General features: G+C 42.6%; 1 protein-coding gene across 1 annotated transcript in view; it reads right to left on the bottom strand.

The window, feature by feature from the left end:
• TTC38 (tetratricopeptide repeat domain 38) overlaps positions 1 to 24,197 on the bottom strand; it is a 155,678-nt gene that overhangs the window by 121,337 nt on the left and 10,144 nt on the right. Inside the window, exons 5-14 of the mRNA XM_035137606.2 lie at positions 22,211 to 22,384; positions 18,512 to 18,587; positions 17,921 to 18,040; positions 14,547 to 14,606; positions 12,423 to 12,461; positions 10,163 to 10,244; positions 9,102 to 9,267; positions 6,629 to 6,788; positions 4,611 to 4,684; positions 321 to 3,344 (exon numbers count right to left, since the gene is read on the bottom strand). Coding sequence (XP_034993497.1) covers positions 3,251 to 3,344; positions 4,611 to 4,684; positions 6,629 to 6,788; positions 9,102 to 9,267; positions 10,163 to 10,244; positions 12,423 to 12,461; positions 14,547 to 14,606; positions 17,921 to 18,040; positions 18,512 to 18,587; positions 22,211 to 22,384 — 1,045 coding nt within the window. The 3' untranslated portion in view covers positions 321 to 3,250. The remainder of the gene's footprint in view (positions 1 to 320; positions 3,345 to 4,610; positions 4,685 to 6,628; positions 6,789 to 9,101; positions 9,268 to 10,162; positions 10,245 to 12,422; positions 12,462 to 14,546; positions 14,607 to 17,920; positions 18,041 to 18,511; positions 18,588 to 22,210; positions 22,385 to 24,197) is intronic.

The following is a 24,197-nucleotide window of genomic DNA, read 5'->3' on the forward strand; positions in this document are numbered from 1 at the left end:
ATTTTATTGGTTTGTTATGTATGCAATTCTGTTCCTAGCCCGTCTGTGAGTGGTATAAATCTGTTTGTGATTAGTGCCGAAAAGCCCCAATCTAGTAGTAACTGAAGCAGTGGGGTGGTGACAAATAAAAGAACGGAACACTGAATAAGATATACAGTGGTACCTCTGGTTAAGAACCTGAAACTATTCTTAAGCTAAGGTACCATTTTAGCTAATGGGGCCTCCCGCTGCATGATTTCTGTTCTTATCCTGAAGCAAAGTTCTTAACCTGAGGTACTATTTCTGGGTTAGCGGAGTCTGTAACCTGAAGCGTCTGTAACCCGAGGTACCACTGTAGTCCTATTTTGAATTTCCATTCCACTCTTTCTCTACTTTTAAAAAAGGTGAGGATCTTAAGATTTAGGTTGGCCAGAACCAATGCTACATGAATAAGCTTTAGTCAAACACGGTGCCAAATGGAGTCTGATAATAATATATAGAGTACTAAATCTACCATTTAGTGGGCTCCTAAATTGGCTCCTTCAATCTCACCATTGATACTTTTTGTACTTCATCCACTTTTCTTAGATGACAGGAAATGGACTTCAGAAAGAGAGAGAACAAATGAGAAAAATTGGAATGCAGGGTGTAAGCTGGCTTTATGGACAACCAATACAGGTGACTCTACTTTCTCCTCGCCCCCCAGTAATTTTTATTCATTTTCAAACAATACAAAATAAAAAAATCACAAAAAGACAAAAAAAAGAAGAAGAAAATATCACAACAAATCTTTCATTTTTACTTAACATTGTAGACTTCCTCAATTCCCCCCTCACTGGGGGAAATCCAACTTAAGCAAATTTTTTCAATATCTCTCAACTATTCCTATTCTAAAAACATCAACTATCCTTGACCTATATGTCATCAATCCAAATCGAATTTTCCCCCCTACCATCTATCTTCTATTTCCCCCCTTAGCCTAAAATTTATTCCCAAAATGTTTCCATAAATTCAGATATTACATCTATCCTAATAACATTTAAACACTTAAATCTAATTCATCCCCCCCTCCCCTGGACTTGAGTTCTCCCAGACGATTCAGCCAGTTCCATAGGTCATTCCAGTTTCGGACCATCTTAATCATAAAATAACATCCATTATTACTCCCCACCCCACTCCCACTCTGTCACAGCCTATCCGCCACACTTCCTTCTTCATCCCCTGCTGTCTCCCCAGTTCTCTAACTGTTACATGATACCATCCATCTATATTTTCATTTTTCAGTTCTTTCACAATTTTAATTCCCCTTAGATTCTGACCCCAGTATGGATCCTGCTCTCCCTCTCTCACTGGGAGGGCATTATTCCATGCTGGTTCTTCTTTAAAAACCCTTTGAGTCAAGCATGGGTCTTGTTCTCCCCCTCTCACTGGGGGCACAATATTCCATGCCCCTTCCTCTTCTTTAGGTTCAATTGCATTGTCCAGGGCTGATGAATGTTCATCTTCTCTACACTCGCTGATGAAATTAGTCCTTTTTCAATTTCCACACGCTTCTGGTTTATTTTTCTGATCTGTATTGTATTCTGATGTACTTTGCTTCTTAGATCCCATAGCAATTTCAGGAATTCCTCTTGAAAGTCTGAGAAGTCAGATATTATGTCTACTGGCATCTTGCTCATCTCACTTTGATGTGCTTTCAAATTGCTAGGTTGGCAGGAGCTGGGACCAAGAAACGGGAGCTCACCCCGTCACAGGGATTCGAACCGCTGACCTTCTGATCGGCAAGCCTGTAGTTTAACCCACAGCGCTACCCACGTCCCTTAAAGTCTAGAACGTGGACTTTGTCTTTATTACCACATTCAAAAAAGATGCTGCTGATTTTATCACTTCTTTTTTAGAAAAAAAGATTGTCTTTGCTAGTTGCTTGCTTTTTAAGAAAAAAAACCCATGGCTTTTCTATTGTATTATTTTTCAGTGCCCAAAAAGGATTATTTTTTGTATGGTGTTGTGTTAATAAAAAAAAGTATTCTGGGCCTCTTCAGATGAGCACTTGCAAAATGCCGCTGCCACATCATCTGGATATTCTCATGCTATCCATGTGTCAGAGGAAGGCAGCACATGGCAGTTCTCATCCCACAAACCTAATTTAGGAAGCAGCAAAGAAAGTGCGAGAGAAAGAACCACAGGAAGATCATATTTGTATTCTCATCAAATTTTATCTTCTGCTCTGAATGAGAGCTGCTGAACTGTACATCCAAATTTAAATTTTGTTAAAGGAATGGTTCCATTTCTACCCTGGGAAGCAGCAATTATAGTGACCAATTTCCAGTTCATGAATGAATTACATAAAATGTTCATCATCCAAAACATATGGTAAGATGGGCACAGGTAATGTTATTCAAAAGGAAACATGGGGATGTTTGTGGTCAATGGGAAACAATTTCTATGTATAAACAAAAGACGAAATTATAGTTTGCATAATTACTCCAGTACCCCTCTTCCCCCAAAAGCATGATTAATAAACACTACAATTCTGGGTATTGAATGCTTTGTGAAATACAACACAATTTTTACTACATGGCAGCAATTCCTAGTCATAAAAATATTGTTGGAAACTACAGGCATTAATTTAAAAAATGTAAGAAGAGAACATTGTGAATTGGTCAGCTATATGATAACATCTTCCAGTTTACAAATGATAAGAGAGCAGGGAAATAACACTGAGCAACTATTGCCATAATTCCCCTGAAATGAAAGAAAACTCCAAGGTTGCCAACAAGATATATTCACAAGCATACCCAAGGCACTTTTGGAGGCACTGTGTGGACAAATTTGTATTGCATATTTGTGTATGCAACCTGTAGTCCCCAAACTATTAATTGCATCATGACAATAGTTTCTGAGGCTGCCAAGGCACATTGGCAATACAGTTTTTACAGTATTGGTGCATTAGTTTCCCAGTTACACTATACAACTTTATCCCATGCAATTCTAGAAACAGCAATAACCTTACAAAACAATCTTCCTCTAGCTATCTTCTCATGCCCCACTCCCCTTTGCCTCCCTAAATATATATGGGAACATTTTACTTTGGACAGTTAAAGCAATTTTATCAAAGAGGTGCAAAATTAAGAGGTATTCTAAAAAGCGGAAGTGGAAAAAATGCTACATAGTGTCTCTTCAATGTGGTTTGCTTCTTGTCACAATAAGAAACTGTTGATTAGTAAAGCTGATGACTAACTTGTTGAACAACAAGGCTTTTTTCTAAGGTTTATCCCAGAGCATGAAGGGCTGTGGTCTTCCGCAACAGTCGCTCAGTCAATGGTGAATTTGGTCTCAGTTCATCACGTTCTAGAAGGAGGCACCTGAAGGTGAAGAGAATAATAATTAATAATAATATATTTATATGCTGCCCATCTGACTGGGTTGCGGCAGCCACTGTGCGTGGCTCCCAACAAAAAATAGTAAAAACACAGTACAGCATCAAACACTAAAAACTTCCCTGAATCCTTTGACTTGTCAATGTTCATCTAAGTTAACAGGCCCACTCCATTGTTATTATTTTTTTGTAAAAAGCCTCTTCATTAAGAGCTGAAGTTACGTAGTTTAATGCTTTTGAGAACTGCATCCCATAAGAAGCCCCAAAGGGATTTATATAGTAAAAAAAATCATGTTAGAAGCAGCGCCACCTTACCACTGCATCTTACCGCTATTTCATCTACATTTGTGAAACAAGCAAAAACCCCTAATGATAAAGCACTTGCCAATTCTATGATATTAAGTTTAAGAGTAGAAGATGTACTACAGTGGTACCTCCAGTTACAAATTTAATTCGTTCTGGAGGTCCGTTCTCAACCCGAAACCGCTCGTAACATGAGGCACGCTTTCACTAATGGCGCCTCCCACTGCTGCCATGCTGCCGGTGTGCGACTTCGGCTCGCATCTACTTCCAGGCTGGTGGAGCTCGTAACCCGCAGCGTTCAGAAGGGGTTCCACTGTCCCTCACAATACCCAAAGAAGTGCAAGATGAGGAATCTTGCAAGAAGTGAGGTTACAGGGAACCAGAGAGAGGGCCTTCTCGGTAGTGGCACCTGCCCTGTGGAACGCCCTTCCAACAGATGTCAAGGAAATAAGCAGCTATCCTATTTTTAAAAGACATCTGAAGGCAGCCCTGTTTAGGGAAGTTTTTAATATTTAATGCTGTATTGTTTTAATATTCGATTGGGAGCCGCCCAGAGTGGCTAGGGAGACTCAGCCAGATGGGTGGGGTGGTTCGGGGGCCAGTAAAATGGTCTTTGTGGCCCGGATCTGGCCCATGGGCCGCACGTTGCCAACCCCTGATTTAAACCTACTCTGACCTGCATTTCTGTGTTGCTGTATAGTTATTAGATCAATAGCAGAAGTCTGCAGCTGATGGCTAACATAAACAGAACATTCACATTCCCCCTAAGGGGATATAAATAGGTAGGGCTGCCATAGTTTCAATAGAACAAAATTGCTTCAACTGGGCAGATTCCATCCTTCCTCCCTTCACTGGCCATTGCCACCCACCACACACATTCATGAATACACCCCAATGCTTAATTTAAGTAATAATCAGAAGTTTGTATTTTTCAGAAGGTGGCACTTACCTAGCAAGTTTTTGGTTAGCTTTAGATTTACATTTCAAAGCAGCATGAATCAGGAACTGGGCAAAAATATCTCTCTGGAAAAAAGATAACAGCACAAGATAAGTTATGGGGGATTGGCATCGGGAGAGAAATCTCAATTGCTAACCATTTATCCACAACTATAGTTTGGATTTGCTAGTGTTTTTGTGTTACGGAGGTGGGCCACACCCGTTGTTCACTTGCTTGTTAGTTCCTTTAAATACCATGTGGAACAGTAAATTAATATTGCAGCCCAAATTCCCTGAGTACATTGCTGGTAAAGTAATTTAACAAAGGCAACAAAAGGCTCATTTTGCTATCACTGAATACCAGACAACACCAATTTGCTTCTGTTATATAGTACCTGTCAGGCACGCCAAGTAGGAGGAGCCCCTCAAACTTTTCAATGAAGGGGACACCCCCCACAAAGTTCCACAATGGCCCTATGCACACACCGCGGGGCATCTGAGCAACACAACAGCACACTATGGGGCATGCATGCACAGCACGACCACAGTGCGAGATATACTGACGCCATGCATCCACACAGCAGGATGTACTTACATCAAGTGCACACTCCATGGGGCATGCATACATTGCGTGCCGACATTGTGGGGTCAAGGCAGCGCACGCAATACCTGTTGCTACTGATCACAGGGAAACAGAGTAAGTCAGGAATTGTTGGGGAAGATTGGACTGCATGTCAACTGTCTATTATATTTGGTATATGGGTGTGAGCTGGGAAACAGGTAAGTGCCAGCTCAATTCACCAGATGGCTCAGGAGAGCAAGCAATGCAAAATGCTTCAGATACTTAAACAATCCAAATGCACCGTTCAGGCAACTACTCATTGATGCAGGGCATCGCACATGAAATCATGTATGGGAACACCATTGAAAAAGCCTGAAAATACTCTCTAAACCCCTAGAAACCCTTGAAAAACTCAATCACCTTGCTCAAGAATGGAAGATTTGAGACTGGGCTCTAGTTATCTCCCGCTTGGACTACTGCAATGCGCTCTACATGGGGCTACCTTTGAAGGTGACCTGGAAACTACAACTAATCATGAATGAAGCAGCTAGACTGCTGACTGGGAGCGGCTGCCGAGACCATATAACTCCGATCCTAAAAGACCTACATTGGCTCCCAGTACGTTTCCGAGCACAATTCAAAGTGTTGGTGCTGACCTTTAAAGCCCTAAATGGCCTCGGCCCAGTATACCTGAAGGAGCATCTCCACCCCCATCATTCAGCCCGGACACTGAGGTCCAGTGCCAAGGGCCTTCTGGCAGTTCCCTCACTGCGAGAAGCAAAGCTACAGGGAACCAGGCAGAGGGCCTTCCCAGTAGTGGCACCCGCCCTGTGGAACGCCCTCCCATCAGAGGTCAGAGAGATAAACAACTACCTGACATTTAGAAAACATCTGAAGGCAGCCCTGTTTAGGGAAGTTTTTAATGTGTGACATTTTAATGTATTTTAATCTTTGTTGGAAGCCGCCCAGAGTGGCTGGGGAAACCCTGCCGGATGGGCGGGGTACAAATAATAAATTATTATTATGGGTGATAGTTAGCCATATTGGCCAGGTCCAAAGATGCTTTTTAAGAAGTGGCTTAATAACCGCCTTTTCATAGCATTTAGAGGGTGGCAGCATTTGCCACCAGTGTGAAAGAATGGTTGCTTATTAGGTCTGCATTTGTAGAGATAGAGAGAGACTATGAAGCAGAATGGGAACAGCTTCTAGCAGGAAAACATCCCTCAAGCTTTCAAGCTCTGGGCATCTATGGAGCAAGACCACAAAACAGTTCTGACATGGAGTACTCAACTATCCCTAATACAATCACTCTTTTTAGAATTTGTTTGCAAAGCTGAAGCTATGCCTCCACAGTGCCCTCACCCACTCCTGAAGATACGACTCCAGCCTCCATTCTTCATGCTTTAATGTCACTCCACCAACAATGAACATAACAGTCAACAAACTGAGTATTAAAAAAACACCCTCACCTGAGCATTGCTCCCTCCTATTTCAACAATTTGGTAGCGAATGGGATACAGTAATTCCACTGCCTTGTCATAATTGCCATGATCAAACTCTATGAATGCTTTCAAAAGAGGCAGCCCTAATTTTGGAACTAAGTTTAGCTCATGGTCTTCATCAGGTTCCCTGGAGAAGAGAAAGGGAGGGAGAAGAAAAAAAAGGTAGATCAAAATATTTATAAACCAATAAGTTGCTGGTGAATTTGCACATACAGATACTCGGAACTCTGGCAGAAAATGAACACCCATTTAACAAAACAGTCCAGAATATAATTACTGTAGGAATTGTGTTGTAACTAGGCCGCTTTATTTTACCTGGATGGTCACCACTGACCTGATGCATCAGTTGATATATTTACCTGGATGGTCACCACTGACCTGATGCATCAGTTGATATATTTAAGCAGTTTATATACAGCTATTAAGCAACACTCATTTTGTTTGATAAAATAATACCTAATTAACACTTCAGTATGGTGTGGTGTGCACTGACAACACCTTAAAAGCATCCTGCGGAGATAGACACGTGGGACACATGGAAGAGAATGAGATGCTGGGAAGCTCCAGTCATTCCCTGGACTTGTGGGACAAAATGCCACAGTATCTAATTTGCTAATCAATTCCAATTCACCTGAGGGGTCTTCTTCTGAAACTTTTAAAAATTAACTTTAAGGTCCACTTCAGTATGTTGTGGGAGAAATAAATGCTTCCCAGGCAGATTTCAGAGTATTCCCTTTTCAGGTATCTGAACCAGGGGTCAGCAAACTTTTTCAGCAGGGGGCTGGTCCACTGTCCCTCAGACCTTGTGGGGGGCTGGACTATATTTTGAAAAAAATATATGAACGAATTCCTATGCCCCACAAATAACCCAGAGATGCATTTTAAATAAAAGGACATATTCTATTCATGTATAAACACCAGGCAGGCCCCACAAATAACCCAGAGATGCATTTTAAATAAAAGGACACATTCTACTCATGTAAAAACATGCTGATTCCCGGACCGTCTGTGGATTTAGAAGGCGATAGGGCCGCATCCGGCGTGCGGGCCTTAGTTTGGGAACCCTTGATCTGAACTGTGTCTATCTTCCTATACAGATCAACCTGCTTGGCCTTCTGGAGGGGCATTGTTGGCAAACAACGTTATACAGTATTTTACAACAGAAGAGGCACAGATGATTAAGCTTGTAATGCTATGGTTATTGTTTAGTTCCACAATAGTACTGGAATGCTTTGACTTGCTCACTTATTTACACTAGTCATCTTGCAATGGCTATTTATCACCAGTGGCTAGTTGGGGAAGAGGTCACATCCATGTTGATTGCATTTTACTCATTTGTTTATATTTCATATCCCGTTTTGCACAGATTGCACAGCATCGCCTCTCCCACTGCTTGGAATTTTGGCCTCATTGTGTGTGTTTGTTTTATAAAGGCACAATTATTTTCTCCACCATGACCAGGTATACATTATTTACCCATCTTGGTGATCATTTTAAGTATCTGATTAAATGGCTTTGGCCCACAAATGCTTATGCCGCCACTGCTGAGTTGTGGGCGGTTCCCCAGCACAGGGCTGTGAGCTGAGGGGGTGCAAAATTGAGAAGATCAATAACTGAGAAGATCCATTTGGGGGCACCAAATTTTGGCTTTGCACAGGGCACCATATTACAAAAGATTACCAAAGTCCGCCCCTGATGCCACAGTAAACCTTACAGCATCTTCAAGCAGTATCTTAAAGTGGCAACAAGCTAGCAAGGCTATAACTTTTGAATCTCTGTTCCGGGTTCAGAAAGCAAGGGCACAATGTATGGGAGGCTGCTCTACCCCTCAACTTGGGTCTTCCTCCCACTGCACAGCCTGAGTGCCTTTCTGAGTGCCTCCCAGGGCTTAGCATTACATTGGGCAATAGAGAAATTTCCATAATTTAGATGAAATCTTACTGTATTGTGCTTGTTCCCCCCCCCTTCTTGTGCTTGTGCTGACCTTTCATGGTATTTCTGGGCTACACATCTAAAATAAGCAAACCAACCATTTCCCAACACATCTGTTTTGTACCTGCTTTCTCCTGCAGCAGAGAAAGCACCCCATTTGAGAAAGACAGGATAGACATGTCTCACTCAGCTCCACTTGGCTCTAAAGCCAAAAAAGATCTCCATGTAGATTCTCCTAGCGTGAAGCAAGGTTGGGCAGGGGTCAGGTGCAAGGTTGCCATCAACCCTTTGCGCATCTTCTTGAAGTCTGGCAGCTCCATCTTTACATTGAGTAGAAACTCTAAGGAGGGGATTTCACATGGCATTCAGTGCCCACCCAGTCCCCTGAAAGAGCCCCTTGCATGGTGATAGTGCAGGGGTATCAAACTAGCTGGAGCCGTAGAGCAAGGGGACACTGAATAATCTAAGAAGGAAAAATTGCCTCTTCATAAAACTGTTTGCTGCTTACTGGGTGACTTCATGGAGAGTTGTTAAGAGTTCATCAGTAGTTTTGTGGTCCTGGGCCCCCAATGAAGACATCAGAATATGAGCATCATTGAAAACCAGGATGTGATCTTTGGCATGTTTTCTTGTCAGCTGGTTTACTGCTTTCCACCTGTCACCAACCTTCAGGCCTAGGAGAAAAGTTAACACATTTTTTTAAAAAAAAAGCAACTTAGACTATTAAAAAATGGCTATGCACATTTACTTCAGAGCAGACCCCACTGGAAATAGTGGGCCATACTTTGGAGTAAAGATGCATAGCTTTTGCTGTAAAGCCACTGAGTGCAAAATACTTTTTTATATGGACTTTAACTTCTATACTCATACATAAGCATTTTGGACTTCTGCAGAGTAATGTTTGATTTTAAGATTATTCTGTAACGTGTTTTTGACATAACAATGCTGTATTAGCGGCTTATTTATTCTGCTTTAATTTGTTCTGCGGTGCTTCCACATTATTGCTGTCTGGAGGACTATAGCACAACAAAAGCAGTACAAAAAACAACTCCTCTCAGAATATTTGTTGTATGAAAAATTATGGGATTTCAGCAGGACAATGCAGGATATGCACTGATTGGAAATGAAAGAGCATGACCACCCCAAGAGATTTGCAGGTGCAAGTCTTGAAAGCGGAATCACATATGACTGCTCTGAACACAAATCAAGAGGCATATGCAATAAAAACAATGTCTGGAGGGGCCTTTACTGGCTATATGGATTCATGTCTCAGTCATTGTTGCACTGGAAGCTGCCTCTAACCCAATTCAGTTGGTCTGGGTACCCAATACATTGAAACAAAACAAAAGAGAGAGATGGGCAGAGAAAAGTAGCTAAGAAAATTGTGAGATTTGCTATAGTAGTTCATGCACAGTATTGATCAGGCCGACTCTTTGTCAGTCCTTCTTCTGTTTAGCCAGGGAAGGGAGTAGCAGCTAAAGAGCAAAGAGATTCAAATGCATAAAATAAAGAAAACTGTTGCCAGCCTAAATAGGCAAGAGCACAGCCTCTTCAGAGTGTCTCTTTTACCTTCTAACTGAAGCCGATACAGCATGGAGCAATTGTCCACAACATCCAGCATAGATCCACTCAACTGGCACCTGGGAGCAATCTGTAAACCGCAAAGCATTCAGAATTTGGATTGGCCTCACAGTCCAGATGGAAGATTTCTAACATTCTCCTTATGCTGTGCTTTAGGAGACAGCTATCTTGAACCTTGCACTTCCTCCGTCCCCTTGTGAATTTAAACCTTTGTGCACCATCCATGTAAGAACACTTTGGTTCTCCTCCTCCTCCTTCGCCTGCCCTTCTTCTCTTTACAGAGACTCTTTTTGGCTGCTGCTTTTCTATCTCCAGTTCTTCCAATTCAATAAGGGACTGTTCTTTCATAAAACTGATTAGAAAGTCTCATTGGGAGAGAGAGAGCACCACATACTTTTGGTGTTCTTGTTGATCCAAAATCACGTATAAAAATTAATAGAATTAATAGAAGTTACATGTTTCTTTGGAAGACTGAAATAGTCCAACAAATGCTTATGATAGGAAGAAAGACATGGGTGTTGATAAAGATACAAGGTGCTTTCTATTTCACATGCACAGAACTATAGAAAAGCTACTTCTCAGATTGCCAGGCCAATATGTATCAGGAAGCTAGGATGTGCCAGCAACACACCTCCTTTAGCAACCCATAGTGGTACCTCTGCTTACAAACTTAATTTTTTCTGGAGGTCCGTTCTTAACCTGAAACTGTTCTTAACGTGAGGTACCACTTTAGCTAATGGGACCTCCCGCTGCCGCCGCACGATTTCTGTTCTCATCCTGGAGCAAAGTTCTTAACCTGAGGTACTATTTCTGAGTTAGCGGAGTCTGTAACCTGAAGCATCTGTAACCCGAGGTACCACTGTAATGCCCAAATTGTGACCTGGGCATAACAATGCCCCATGTAACAATGTGGAGTCTCATGTGAGAGATGAATTAAATAACTAAAAGGATCCTGTGAGCCCAAGGCTTCTCCCCACAGAGGAGCCTCTGAAGGGAGCCTGCAATTCTGTGAAATCCCTGCATGAAAGCTACCCGTATATTCCAGTGTATAAAATGACTGGGCGTATAAGACGACCCCAACTTTTCCAGTTAAAATATAGAGTTTGGGATATACTCGCCGTATAAGAAATACGACCCGGCGTATAAGACGACCCCCGACTTTTGAGAAGATTTTCCTGGGTTAAAAAGTAGTCTTATACGCAGGAATATACAGTAACCTTCCCAATGGAGACAGAACATTTCCTGCCCACAGAGGAGACTTGACACTTGTAGCTCTGGGTAAATTGCTACCTTGGGTTTGCCTTCTTTCAATCAAAATGAATGTCCAGAGCAATAATTTCTACAAGGAGTTATTTCCTTCTGTTACATGCTCCCAGGGCAAACCTTTCTAATACAACAACGAAGAGTACTTCCAAATTTACTTCAGAAGAAAAAAGAGTGCATCTCAACTATCAGAAACAATGTTTTAGTGCAAACTCAAGAGAGTTCAAAGCAGATGAACTTTCCACACACACCCCAAACACTTGAACTACTCTTTCATCTTTACAAAATCAAGGTTGTAAAGCAGAGCTATGTATATTCTGAGCTAAAACACTTTTTAAAAAATGTACCAAATTGGCTCAAATTCTGCAACAAAGTAGGCTGGATTATCAAATCTGCATCTATTATGTTGTATCTGGCTAATGTTGTAAAATCAAGCCTTAGCCTGCAATCAAACACGCACCTAGGTAAAGGTAAAGGGACCCCTGACCATTAGGTCCAGTCGTGACCGACTCTGGGGTTGCGCGCTCATCTCGCATTATTATATAGCTTCCAGGTCATGTGACCAGCATGACAAAGCCGCCTCTGGTGAACCAGAGCGGCACACGGAAACACCGTTTACCTTCCCGCTGTAGCGGTTCCTATTTATCTACTTGCATTTTGACGTGCTTTCGAACTGCTAGGTTGGCAGGAGCTGGGACCAAGCAACGGGAGCTCACCCCGTCGTGGGGATTCAAACCGCTGACCTTTTGATCGGCAAGCCCTAGGCTCAGTGGTTTAACCCACAGCGCCACCTGGGTCCCCGAAATATGCACCTACAAGGGTGTAATTCCCCTTGAAGCCAGGGCTTAGTTCTGAGAAAATCTGTTCTTCTTGGTGCTGAAATTGTAATTATTTTAATGGGATGTGAAAACACCAGGCTATATACAGCAGAAGGAAAGGCACAAATATGGTTTCATGTGTCCGTACGTATGCTGCTCATACTCACATGAGTGTCATAAATTGTCAAAGCAGCCTCGTAGTCACCCTACAAGAACAAAGAGGATTTCATTTTATTTGTGCATTTGCAAACAGTCAACCCGTCATATTGTAACTTCTGTAATTACCATGCATTGGGTCAATAAATTTGACAATCAGATTTCTGACAAACTGAAACATGTTTTAAATGTCCAGGTAAGAGAAAATGTACTTTTGTTGGTGGGTGGGGGCCCTGCACATTGGCTACATAGTCACCACCCTTTGCCCCCAGGGAAACAGCTCTTCAGTGTTGCAGTATACAACCCAAGGCACTGTCCACCACCAGCATGCAGTCCCTGGGAGTAGATAATCCCCAAGGAAGGGCAGCTCCCCACAGACAGGGAAAGCCATACTAACTAACCTACGGTATAGCCATACCCACACGTTGCTTTTTTAGGTTACAGGTAGGTAGCCGTGTTGGTCTGGATCGAAGTAAAATAAAAAAAAATAAAAAAATAAAAACTTAGTTGGTCTTTAAGGTGCTACTGAAGGAATTTTTTTTATGTTGCTTTTTTATGTGTTGTTCTCATGGGGTCCCATGGTATCTACTGAAGGTTCATGCCTATTTAGCCTGAGCAGTGCTGCGGAATTGTCTGGAAGCACTTCATTTTCTAAACCCTCATTCAGCTGATTTATTTGCAAGGGACTCGCAGGCAGACACAACCTTACTATAGATAGATAGATAGATAGATAGATAGATAGATGATAGATAGATAGATACTTTATTGTCATTGTACTTTAAATAGTACAACGAAACTGAATGCCCTCCCTTAAAAACAAAACAAAACCACAATTACAGTCACACACATACATACACATCCCCCTATATCGTTACACTGTATTTGTTTAAAGTTGTGTCTCCCAAACTTTTTACAGTGTTGGAGGAGAAAGTCGCTTATGTTTCCTTTTCCTTTTGTGTTGCATATTAGCTCTGCTTCCCTTCTGAGGCAGGTTGCTTTGTATATCTTGAAGGGCTCGGTTTAAGTTTTGCACATTAATAATAATAATAATAATAATGATAATAATAATAATTTTTTATTTATACCCCGCCCTCCCCAGTCAAAACCGGGCTCAGGGCAGCTGACACCAACAGAATTACAATAAAACATAAAAACAATTAATTAAAATACAGATTAAAATACAGTATTAAAATTTAAAGTGCAGCCTCATTTTAAGTAGTCCATAAATCCAAGCCATGAGGGAGAAAAACACAGGGGTCAGGCTGAGTCTAACCCAAAGGCCAGGCGGAACAGCTCTGTCTTGCAGGCCCTGCGGAAAGATGACAAATCCCGCAGGGCCCTGGTCTCCTGGGAAAGAGCGTTCCACCAAGTTGGGGCCAGTAATGAAAAGGCCCTGTCTCTAGTAGAGGCCGGTAGTCTGCAAGTGCGGGTTAGTGAAGATCAGTAGTTGGGAGATGGAGGACTGGAGTGGTGTTCAGCTTGTTTCAAAAAAAGGAGGCGCAGTCCTTGTTTCAGAAATTGTTTTAGAAATGGGCTATCACATGTTATCATGCTGCGTTGCCATTGGTTTTACTGTATTCAAATGAGTTCTATATGTTCGTAAAATAATTATACATTGCTTTGAGCATTGAAATGGAAAGGAAGTTGGCCTGGAGATCAAATTCACTGCTTCTGACTAATTAAAGTCTCTAACTGTAGAGAGACACAAGAGGCACCCTGCCATTCTGCAGAGCATTCAGGGCAGAAAAGAATTTAAAGACCCTAGCAAATATTTTGACCTCACCATAGATCATTATCTGGTTTTCGCAACTATAAAGAATAATTTATCACATTCCTGCACTGATGGGGGTGATGAGAGAGTGCAAAATATGAGGCGGTAGTGTACTTGTTCCCAAGTATGGGAAAACTTCAAGTCAGGTATCCAATACGAAGAAAAATGTCAATGCTCTCTGTCCGCAACAATTTTTGTGGGAATGTGAGAAACAAATATATTAAATAAACTAAAATGAGATAAGGAACTTAAATGCAACGGTAGTCAAAGGACGAAAGGTGAAAGGTGAAAGCATAGCAGCAAATGAAATGTATTGAAAGGATTATCTTGCAGACTCAATACAGTTACAGAAGCATCCACATACCTTTTCAATAAAATACAAAGCCCAGTGCCAGTAGTTGTGGCAAGCAAGCATGTCACTATCCTGGAACAGATGAAAGAATGCTGAAGAAATGTCAAACATAGATATTTTTTCAATGCAAAATTACAATAATAAAATCCAAAAATAAAACAATGACCGAGCTTAAAGAACTTTCCCTACATGCCCAGAATTTTTTTAAAATGTACCATAAGGACAGTGGCTACTGAAAATGACTTAAATTCCATGTATTCATCCACAGGCGCTCCATTATATTTTAAACTTAGAGAGGCCCATGAACATACGGGTTTTTTTTTTATTAAAGATTTTCTTGATTTACAGAAATATATGCAATGTCTCTCGTAACATTATTACAAATCGGTTTGTTGAGACAATGGGAAGAAAGAGGGGGATAGAAGTAGATGGGGGGAGGTGGGGGTCAGGTGACGATGTTTCTATTTTACTTAATATATGTTGGCGGGATGCCAGCGTCACTTGGGCAGGTTCTCTGCTGTTCCCTTGTGTTCCTTTGGTGGTGAGAGATGTTGGAGTTGGCCTAGGATATGGTTGTTCATTTGTGGTTGGCTGTGGTGGTCTTTGTTTCGTGTGTGAGTGGGGTGGGTGGGTGTTTTGGATCAGGTTAGCCATATTGATTTGTATGCTGTTGGTGGATTTTTGTCATTGTCTTGTTGGGCTGTGTATGTGATGAAGGGGGTACATACTATTTGGTACCATTGGTCCATGCTTGCTCCTGACAGGTCTTTCCAGTGTCTGGTTATGGTGCTTCTGGTTGCTGAGAGTAAGTGGGTTATGAGTTCTTTGTAGTGTACTTGGGCATTATCGAACATACATATTTTAATGAATTGACTTTTGTACAACTCCGGAAAGCTTTTACAGAGTTGTGATTAAACACAAACTCTGCTTACAGAGATGGGAGACACAGAGGCATTCCAGTAAATGAACGTGTTTGTATTAGAGCAGGGGTCCCCAGACTTACCGGCGTTTGGGCCGGTTCCCACCGCGCCGATCACGCGGCGGGCCGGAGGACGGGGGAGCGCGCGCCTGTGCGGGCCGGCGGGCGGGGGAGTGTGCGCCCGTGCGCATGCGCACATGCGACGGCGCGCTTCCAGGGTGGAAGTGCACCAGAAATGACCTCTTCCGGGTCGGGAGAGGCCCATACGCATGTACACAAAGGATTTTCGGCACTTTTTTCCCGACCCGGAAGAGCGCTGCCGCGCTGCGCGTCATAAGAGTGGGCGGCGGGGGTCGTCGTGGGCCGGATTGGCAGGCCAATTGGGCCGCATCCGGCCCCCGGGCCGTAGTTTGGAGACCTTATGCATTATATGTTATGTTGCCCTTTATACAGTGATGCAAGAGAAGGGTTTTTGTCCATAAGCTTTAATTAGCTTGTGTTTTAGTAAACAAAATTACCGGTCCAGTCACGCTTTCAGACGTAAATCTTCCCTTTCAGCAGAGCTTTTTAGCACAACGGCAAAGAGTAAGGCAAGAGTTAATTCAGGAACTCTGGAGCATGTTGCAAACTCAAAAGGCTTTATTTACAAAACGTAGCCAGGAGATAAGGCAGACATTCTTCATCTCTGGCCAAGTAAAAAAAACTTAAACAAAACTGTGCCTCAGTGTACAAACTTCAGGCATCACTCCTACACGCAGCAACCAAAACTAAGAGATAACACTACTGAGAGAAAAAACGCTCCTAAGAGAGAAAGAACACATCAAGGAACTGACTATTTATACAGGCTGTCTTACATTCCCGGATGCTTAATTAGGTTCAGCTGCTCAGTGTTTTGAGCGACTAGTGTAACTTAACCCTTTAATACCAACAGTTTTTGACACCTATAATGACAAGGTCCCCTGGCCAGAATCCTTCTGATATGATTCTGTATCTCCTTGAAGACACAGATAAATAAGTGACCTGGCGTGTAGCACTTTTCGCAGCTGCCGCCAGGAAAATTAGAAAACATTATATTGCTGAGGTAGCTATGAACTGTAAAAGAGATGAATTTATCTGACCCCATCCATACCAAGATTTCTCACCAAAGTTGTACACAATTATCAATTGTATTATTTAATATTTCTTTTAATATATCAGTGGCCACGTGATGGTTTTAAGCTTGGTAATGAGTTGCAATTCAGCAACTTCTCTTTCCATCTGGGTTGCTGAATTTCAACTCATTACCAAGCTCAAAACCATGGAGGGACCTGGTCTGAATAAAGACATCGGATTCTTATCTCATTATACATGATCAAAATTTCTTTAGCACCTCAGCCCTTGCTTTTTCCTGCAAGACCAATTGCAGTCGTTAACAGTCATCAACAGGTTTACCACTCCTATCAGCCAATCACCCATTCCCACCACCCTTCTGAGTAATACCCCACCCCACCCTCTGACTATACATAAGGGTCTGGTGACTTCTGTTTCAGTGTATCTGAAGAAGTGTGCATGCACACGAAAGCTCAGACCAACAACAAACTTAGTTGGTCTCTAAGGTGCTACTGGAAGGAATCCCCCCCCCACACACAAAGCACTATCACCTTCACCCCCCCTCCCATTTTCTACTTCTTCCATCCTCCTTTTCTTCAAACTCTCCCTTGCACACAGATCACCCTTATTTCCACGCCTTCTCCATGCAGACCCTTTTGCACAAACACACATACAACACACTGATATAAGCTACTGTGTTTTCAAGATGAATAGATTTTTAAGAGCAAGCCTGTCAATTAACCTATTCAGTTGAAGAAGATCAAGTTCAGTCACTTGCTAATCAACTATCTCTAATACATTACTACACTGAATCTGGAACTTCATGTGGAAGACAACACATGGTACCAGGAGTAAAAAACAAGATTGTGAGAAGGTACTATGAAATATTTGAAACTAACAAAACAGACCTTTCTCCAGTTCCCTTCAAGGGATCATCATCATTATTTATTAATTAAATTTGGATACTGCCCTTCATCCGAAGATCTCAAGGCAGTTAACAGCTCAGAAATACAGAACAGCACCGCAAACCTTGTTTGAAACTGCTCCCTCTACTCACACCTCTGCCATTGTTTAAAATCACCACTTGGCTGCTTTTTGTTTCCTTTATTCAAATCTCTGCTTGATTCAAACCTTTATTGTTTTATACCGCCACTTTAAACATGCCTTCTCTTTTACTCCCCTCTCCCATGCAGACTTAATGCAAATCCAGGACTGTGACGAGGCACCACAAATACTACAATGAGGAATGCATGATGGCAGCCTTACATTTTTATGTACCGTATATAGGCAGATAACATGGTATGTTATCTTCCTTTCAGGCCTTTCAGGGTGTGTGTGTGTGAGCAACCACCCCAGAAAGCAAGATATTTTACGGTACCTTCCAGTTGTTTTCAGTTTGCTTCATAAACGACAGCCCACTCTTCAGATCTGCCTTCATTTCGTTCACATGAGCTATGGTGTGGACAGACCATGCATCTGTTTGGTTGATAGCTAAAGCCTAACAGAAGGTTCAGAGGGGGAAAAATGTACTTGTTAGCTAATGTGCTCTGTTGCTAGAAAAGCATAAATAACACTTGCCTTGGTTTCCTCTTGGTTGAGTAACATGGTGGAAAGATGCAACTGAAGAATATTAGACTAGTTCACCACAGCGAGAAGGTGAAAAGGATTATAGAATGTTTCTGGAAAAAGTCAGTTGACACCTATGAGGAACTCACTTGTTCTGAGGACATCAAACAAGGGAATAGCAAAGTGAGGCTGAGTGAGAGAAGGAAATGAAAATATTGTCTGCAATATCTCCTAAGCTGTACCTATTCCTGGCAGTATAAACTGGGGAAGCCAGGAAATCTCAAAAGAGGCCAAAAAAAATTCTATTCCTTTAAGTTATTGATGGGCCAGACTGGCATAACTACCCAGCTTACCACCAATTACCTCTCTCACCTACACAAAAATTAACCTTTTTATTTTTTACCTCATAGGCAAGCTTCTCAGCACGATCAAAGAAATTGGTTTCCATCAGTCCAAAGGAGTACATGCCTTTTAAGTAGCTAAACAGAAAAGGTAAAAACTGAGAGTCAATATAAGATTACTTAATCTTATACAGATTGAGGTTGAATCCTGACAAGACAGAAGTACTGTTCTTGGGGGACAGGAGGCGGGCAGGTGTGGAGGACTCCTTGGTCCTGAATGGGGTAACTGTGCCCCTGAAGGACCAGATGCGCAGCCTGGGAGTCATTTTGGACTCACAGCTGTCCATGGAGGTGCAGGTCAATTCTGTGTCCAGGGCAGCTGTTTATCAGCTCCATCTGGTACGCAGGCTGAGACCCTACCTGCCCGCGGACTGTCTCACCAGAGTAGTGCATGCTCTGGTTATCTCCCGCTTGGACTACTGTAATGCGCTCTACGTGGGGCTACCTTTGAAGGTGACCCGGAAACTGCAATTAATCCAGAATGCAGCAGCTAGACTGGTGACTGGGAGTGGCCACCGAGACCACATAACACCGGTCCTGAAAGACCTTCATTGGCTCCCAGTACGTTTCCGAGCACAATTCAAAGTGTTGGTGCTGACCTTTAAAGCCCTAAATGGCCTCAGTCCAGTATACCTGAAGGAGCGTCTCCACCCCCATCGTTCTTCCCGGACACTGAGGTCCAGCGCCGAGGGCCTTCTGGCGGTTCCCTCGCTACGAGAAGCCAAGTTACAGGGAACCAGGCAGAGGGCCTTCTCGGTAGTGGCACCCGTCCTGTGGAATGCCCTCCCACCAGAGGTCAAAGAGAATAACAATTTCCAGACCTTTAGAAGGCATCTTAAGGCAGCCCTGTTTAGGGAAGCTTTTAATGTTTGATGGATTTCTGTATTTTAATGTTTTGTTGGAAGCCGCCCAGAGTGGCTGGGGGAACCCGGCCAGATGTGCGGAGTATAAATAATAAATTATTATTATTATTATTATTAGCAATGTCATACACTGCTATACATAAATACCTTAAAATAAAAACAGAGTATTTTACTTGATGAAACTGCATAAGAACTAGCATTTGCAACAGGTTCTCTAGAAATTAGTACATTCAGGAAATGAACTTTATTCTTAGCACATGAGAGCAAATGAAGTTATCATTGGGAAGTCTCCTGTCCAAATTTCACTTCAGCCTGTAAAGAGTGTCAGAACTCCAGGTGGTCTCTTATTCTCAGAGTAAGAGTCCCTTCCTTGGCTGCATCCTTTTATCACAGGACGCTGCTCTGTTTGGTTCTTTATATATTTTCCTTACAGTCTTTCCTCTCTTCTCTGAGGTTAACAGCCACAGACCCTTCCATATGCCTTCTCCCCTCATATCTGTCTCCTTGCTCTCCTGGATTCCTCTCTCCTTCCTTATGATGAGTGGCATTTACATGTAGGTCCTTCTCCACTCCCAATGCCTCCGTGTTGCATCAGACTGGCCAAGGAGCTGCATGGAGACTGACAATGCCTGCCAGGCACCTTACACACAAGCCGTCTGTTCCCTCAGACTCAGATCCTCTTTCTAGAATCTTCTCCTCCATGTCTGAAGTTCAAAGGCAAGTGCCAACCATTAGGTAGGCAAACAGCACTAACCACACAAACAAGAGGGAGGTATTAGTAAGGCTCAGGGAACTGTTTGTGTTTACCTCAAACAACAACTACTTTAGGGGGAAAACAACTCAATGAGGAGAGGATTATGTGGGATCAGAATACAGATTAACAGTTCATAGAATCATTCATAGAGTTGGAAGAGACCACAAGGGCCATCCAGTCCAACCCCCTGCCAAGCAGGAAACACCATCAAAGCATTCCTGACAGATGGCTGTCAAGCCTCTGCTTAAAGACCTCCAAAGAAGGAGACTCCACCACACTCCTTGGCAGCAAATTCCACTGTCGAACAGCTCTTACTGTCAGGAAGTTCTTCCTAATGTTTAGGTGGAATCTTCTTTCTTGTAGCTTGAATCCATTGCTCCGTCTCCGCTTCTCTGGAGCAAGAGAAAACAAACTTTCTCCCTCCTCTATATGACATCCTTTTATATACCGGTATTTGAACATGGCTATCATATCACCCCTTAAACTTCTCTTCTCCAGGCTAAACATACCCAGCTCCCTAAGCCGTTCCTCATAAGGCATCATTTCCAGACCTTTGACCATTTTGGTTGCCCTCTTCTGGACACGTTCCAGCTTGTCAGTATCCTTCTTGAACTGTGATGCCCAGAACTGGACACTGACCAGAGCAGAATACAGTGGTACTATTACTTCCCTTGATCTAGATGCTATACTCCTATTGATGCAGCCCAGAATTGCATTGGCTTTTTTAGCTACTCCATCACACTGTAGACTCATGTCAATTTTGTGGTCTACCAAGACTCCTAGATCCTTTTCACATGTAATGCTCTCAAGCTAGGTGTCACCCATCCTGTATTTTTTTTTTCATTTTTCATTTTTCTTTTTGCCCAAGTGTAGTACTTTACATTTCTCCCTGTTAAAATTCATCTTGTTTGCTTTGGCCCAGTTGTCTAATCTGTTAAAGTCATTTTGAAGTGTGATCCTGTCCTCTGGGGTATTAGCCACCCCTCCCAATTTGGTGTCATCTGCAAACTTGCTCAGGATGCCCTCAGGCCCATCATCCAAGTCATTGATAAAGATGTTGAATACGACTGGGCCCAAGATAGAACCCTGTGGCACCCCACTAGTCACTTCTCTCCAGGATGGAGCCATTGATAAGCACCCTTTGGGTTCGGTCAGTCACCCAGTTACAAATCCACTGAATGGTAGCATTGTCTAGCATTTTACCAGCTTCTTTACTAGAATATCAATGCTTATAAAGAAGCATTTTACCAGCTTCTTTACTAGAATATCATGGGGCACCTTGTCAAAGGCCTTGCTGAAATCAAGATAGGCTACATCCACAGCCTTCCCTTCATCTACCAGGCTTGTAATTCTGTCAAAAAATGAGATCAGATTAGTCTGACATGACTTATTTTTCAGAAACCCATGCTGACTTTTAGTGATCACAGCGTTCCTTTCTACCGTAAGTGCTAACAGACCGTTTGCTTAATGATCTGTTCTAGAATCTTTCCTGGTATTGATGTCAGGCTGACTGGGCGGTAATTGTTTGGGTTCTCTCTTTTCCCCTTTTTGAAAATAGGGACAACATTTGCCCTCCTCCAGTCTGCTGGAACTTCGTCTGTTCTCCAGGAATTCTCAAAGATTACTGCCAGTGTTTCTGAAATCACCTCTGCCAGTTCTTTTAATACTCTTGGATGTAGTTGTCAGGTGGGCTTTACAATACCATGGGGGATGGAATTGTTTACCATGGAGGATGCAGCTGACTGATGGGAATAGTGAACGGGAGCCCTCCAGTTTGTCACAGGCCCCACTTGCTAAAGAATAATAGTACTGGGGGGGGGACAGTTATTCTGAAAATTGAGCTTCTTATTATGAATCTTTCTCTAAAATCCAGCTGTGTTGATTTCCATGTACTTTTAGATTGTACACTTGTAAACTGATGTGGACACCTTTATTGGCTGAAGAGTAGGGTAAACATGTTTTAAAATAATAAATAATTAAGTAAATAAATAAATAAACAAGATCTGATAATATTTTTATCTGAGTTTCTTGAATCTGATCATGCAGTAGAATCAGAGAGAATAGCAGAAGCAAAATTATTTTACCTACTAAGAGGAATGTCTGGTGTCCAATAAGGATAGACTCGAGCAATGGAGTCTCTCATCTGGGTTTGATGTCCCAAGTAGAAATAAGTGTCATGTGCAAATTTGAGGGCTAAGAGGTCAGTTGGGTGGTTCTGTAGTATTTGATCCCAGGTATCACAAGCTTTTGGGAGCTGCCTACACAGGGGGAAAACCCAAGGCATATCAATATCCTTCAAGACGTATAAATATTCACTTAGTCGGTGCCTATTTCATGTAGATAACCAGGAAAAAATGCTTCAATAAATAATGTATTTCCCCCCTTTTACTCAACAGATTATTAAACATTGTTTGGACAGGAGGGTTAGTAAAATTTGTTTGCACCAACTGGCAACTTTTGTGGCTTTGCGTGCAAGACTTTTTCATACTATAGTCCCATATTCTTATATTTAAAGGTGTACAATGCTGCTAAAATAATATGAATGAGATCTCCCATATTTACTTACTGATTACTTGTGACTTTCTTTTTTAAAGTACTATAAGCCTGCACAGCTTATGACCCAGGCCACCAACCACCTAAGGCAGCCTGCCAGGTGCCGGGGGGGAGGGGGGGCGGAAATGCCAGCAGGCTCCTGTGGGTGTCTGGAGGGCTATGTATGTCCTTGTGGGTCACAAGTAGCACAGGTATGACTTAATTTTAACAGCAATATGTTAAAAGAAGTAGCCCAAAGGAACTGTTGCTCCCTTCAGACAGAATTAGAAACTAAAAATCCTGACAAGACAAAAGTACTGTTTGTGGGGGACAGGAGGTGGGCAGGTGTGGAGGACTCCCTGGTCCTGAATGGGGTAACTGTGCCCCTGAAGGACCAGGTGCACAGCCTGGGAGTCAATCTGGACTCACAGCTGTCCATGGAGGCGCAGGTTAATTCTGTGTCCAGGGCAGCTGTTTATCAGCTCCATCTTGTACGCAGGCTGAGTCCCTACCTGCCCGCGGACTGTCCCACCAGAGTGGTGCATGCTCTAGTTATCTCCCGCTTGGACTACTGCAATGCGCTCTACACCTTTGAAGGTGACCCGGAAACTACAACTAATCCAGAATGCGGCAGCTAGACTGGTGACTGGGAGCGGCCGCCGAGACCACATAACACCAGTCTTGAAAGATCTACATTGGCTCCCCGTACGTTTCCGGGCACAATTCAAAGTGTTGGTGCTGACCTTTAAAGCCCTAAATGGCCTCGGTCCAGTATACCTGAAGGAGCGTCTCCACCCACATCTTTCTGCCCAGACACTGAGGTCCAGCGCCGAGGGCCTTCTGGCGGTTCCCTCGTTGCGAGAAGCCAAGTTGCAGGGAACCAGGCAGAGGGCCTTCTCGGTAGAGGCACCCACCCTGTGGAATGCCCTTCCACAAGAGGTCAAAGAGAACAACAATTACCAGACCTTTAGAAGGCAATCTCCCTGTTTAGGGAAGCTTTTAATGTTTAATGGATTTCTGCATTTTAATATTGTGTTGGAAGCCACCCAGAGTGGGTGGGGGAACCCGGCCAGATGGGCGGGGTATAAATAATAAATTATTTATTATTATTATTATAAAAATATTGGCACTCAGTGTTGAGAGCAACCATTTGTGGAGGAGATTCCATACAATTAACAACAATAAGCTAGAAGCAGGTTAGACCCTTGAAAATATATTTTTCGTTTAAGAACTCAATTTGAAACATCACCTGTTTTTTCACTCATTATATAGGGCTTACCAAATAACATACATACATATCCGTTTATTGTGAGGACAATGCCTTTACACAAATATCTACACAACAATACCGGTAATTAAAAATATTAAAATTCATTGCATACTATCCCAGCAAAACCATCATCCCACAAAACAGGAAGAAAAGGAAAACAGTTAAACAGACGATGAAGGGGTCTTTACTTTATCATCCATAAATCTTTCCCTGGCTTTCATGGCCTTCATCACAAAGACCGCTACCACATGGGTAATCTGTGGGTTAGT

The sequence above is a fragment of the Zootoca vivipara genome, chromosome 5 (genome assembly GCF_963506605.1).
Source record: "Zootoca vivipara chromosome 5, rZooViv1.1, whole genome shotgun sequence".
Classification (NCBI taxonomy): domain Eukaryota; kingdom Metazoa; phylum Chordata; class Lepidosauria; order Squamata; family Lacertidae; genus Zootoca; species Zootoca vivipara.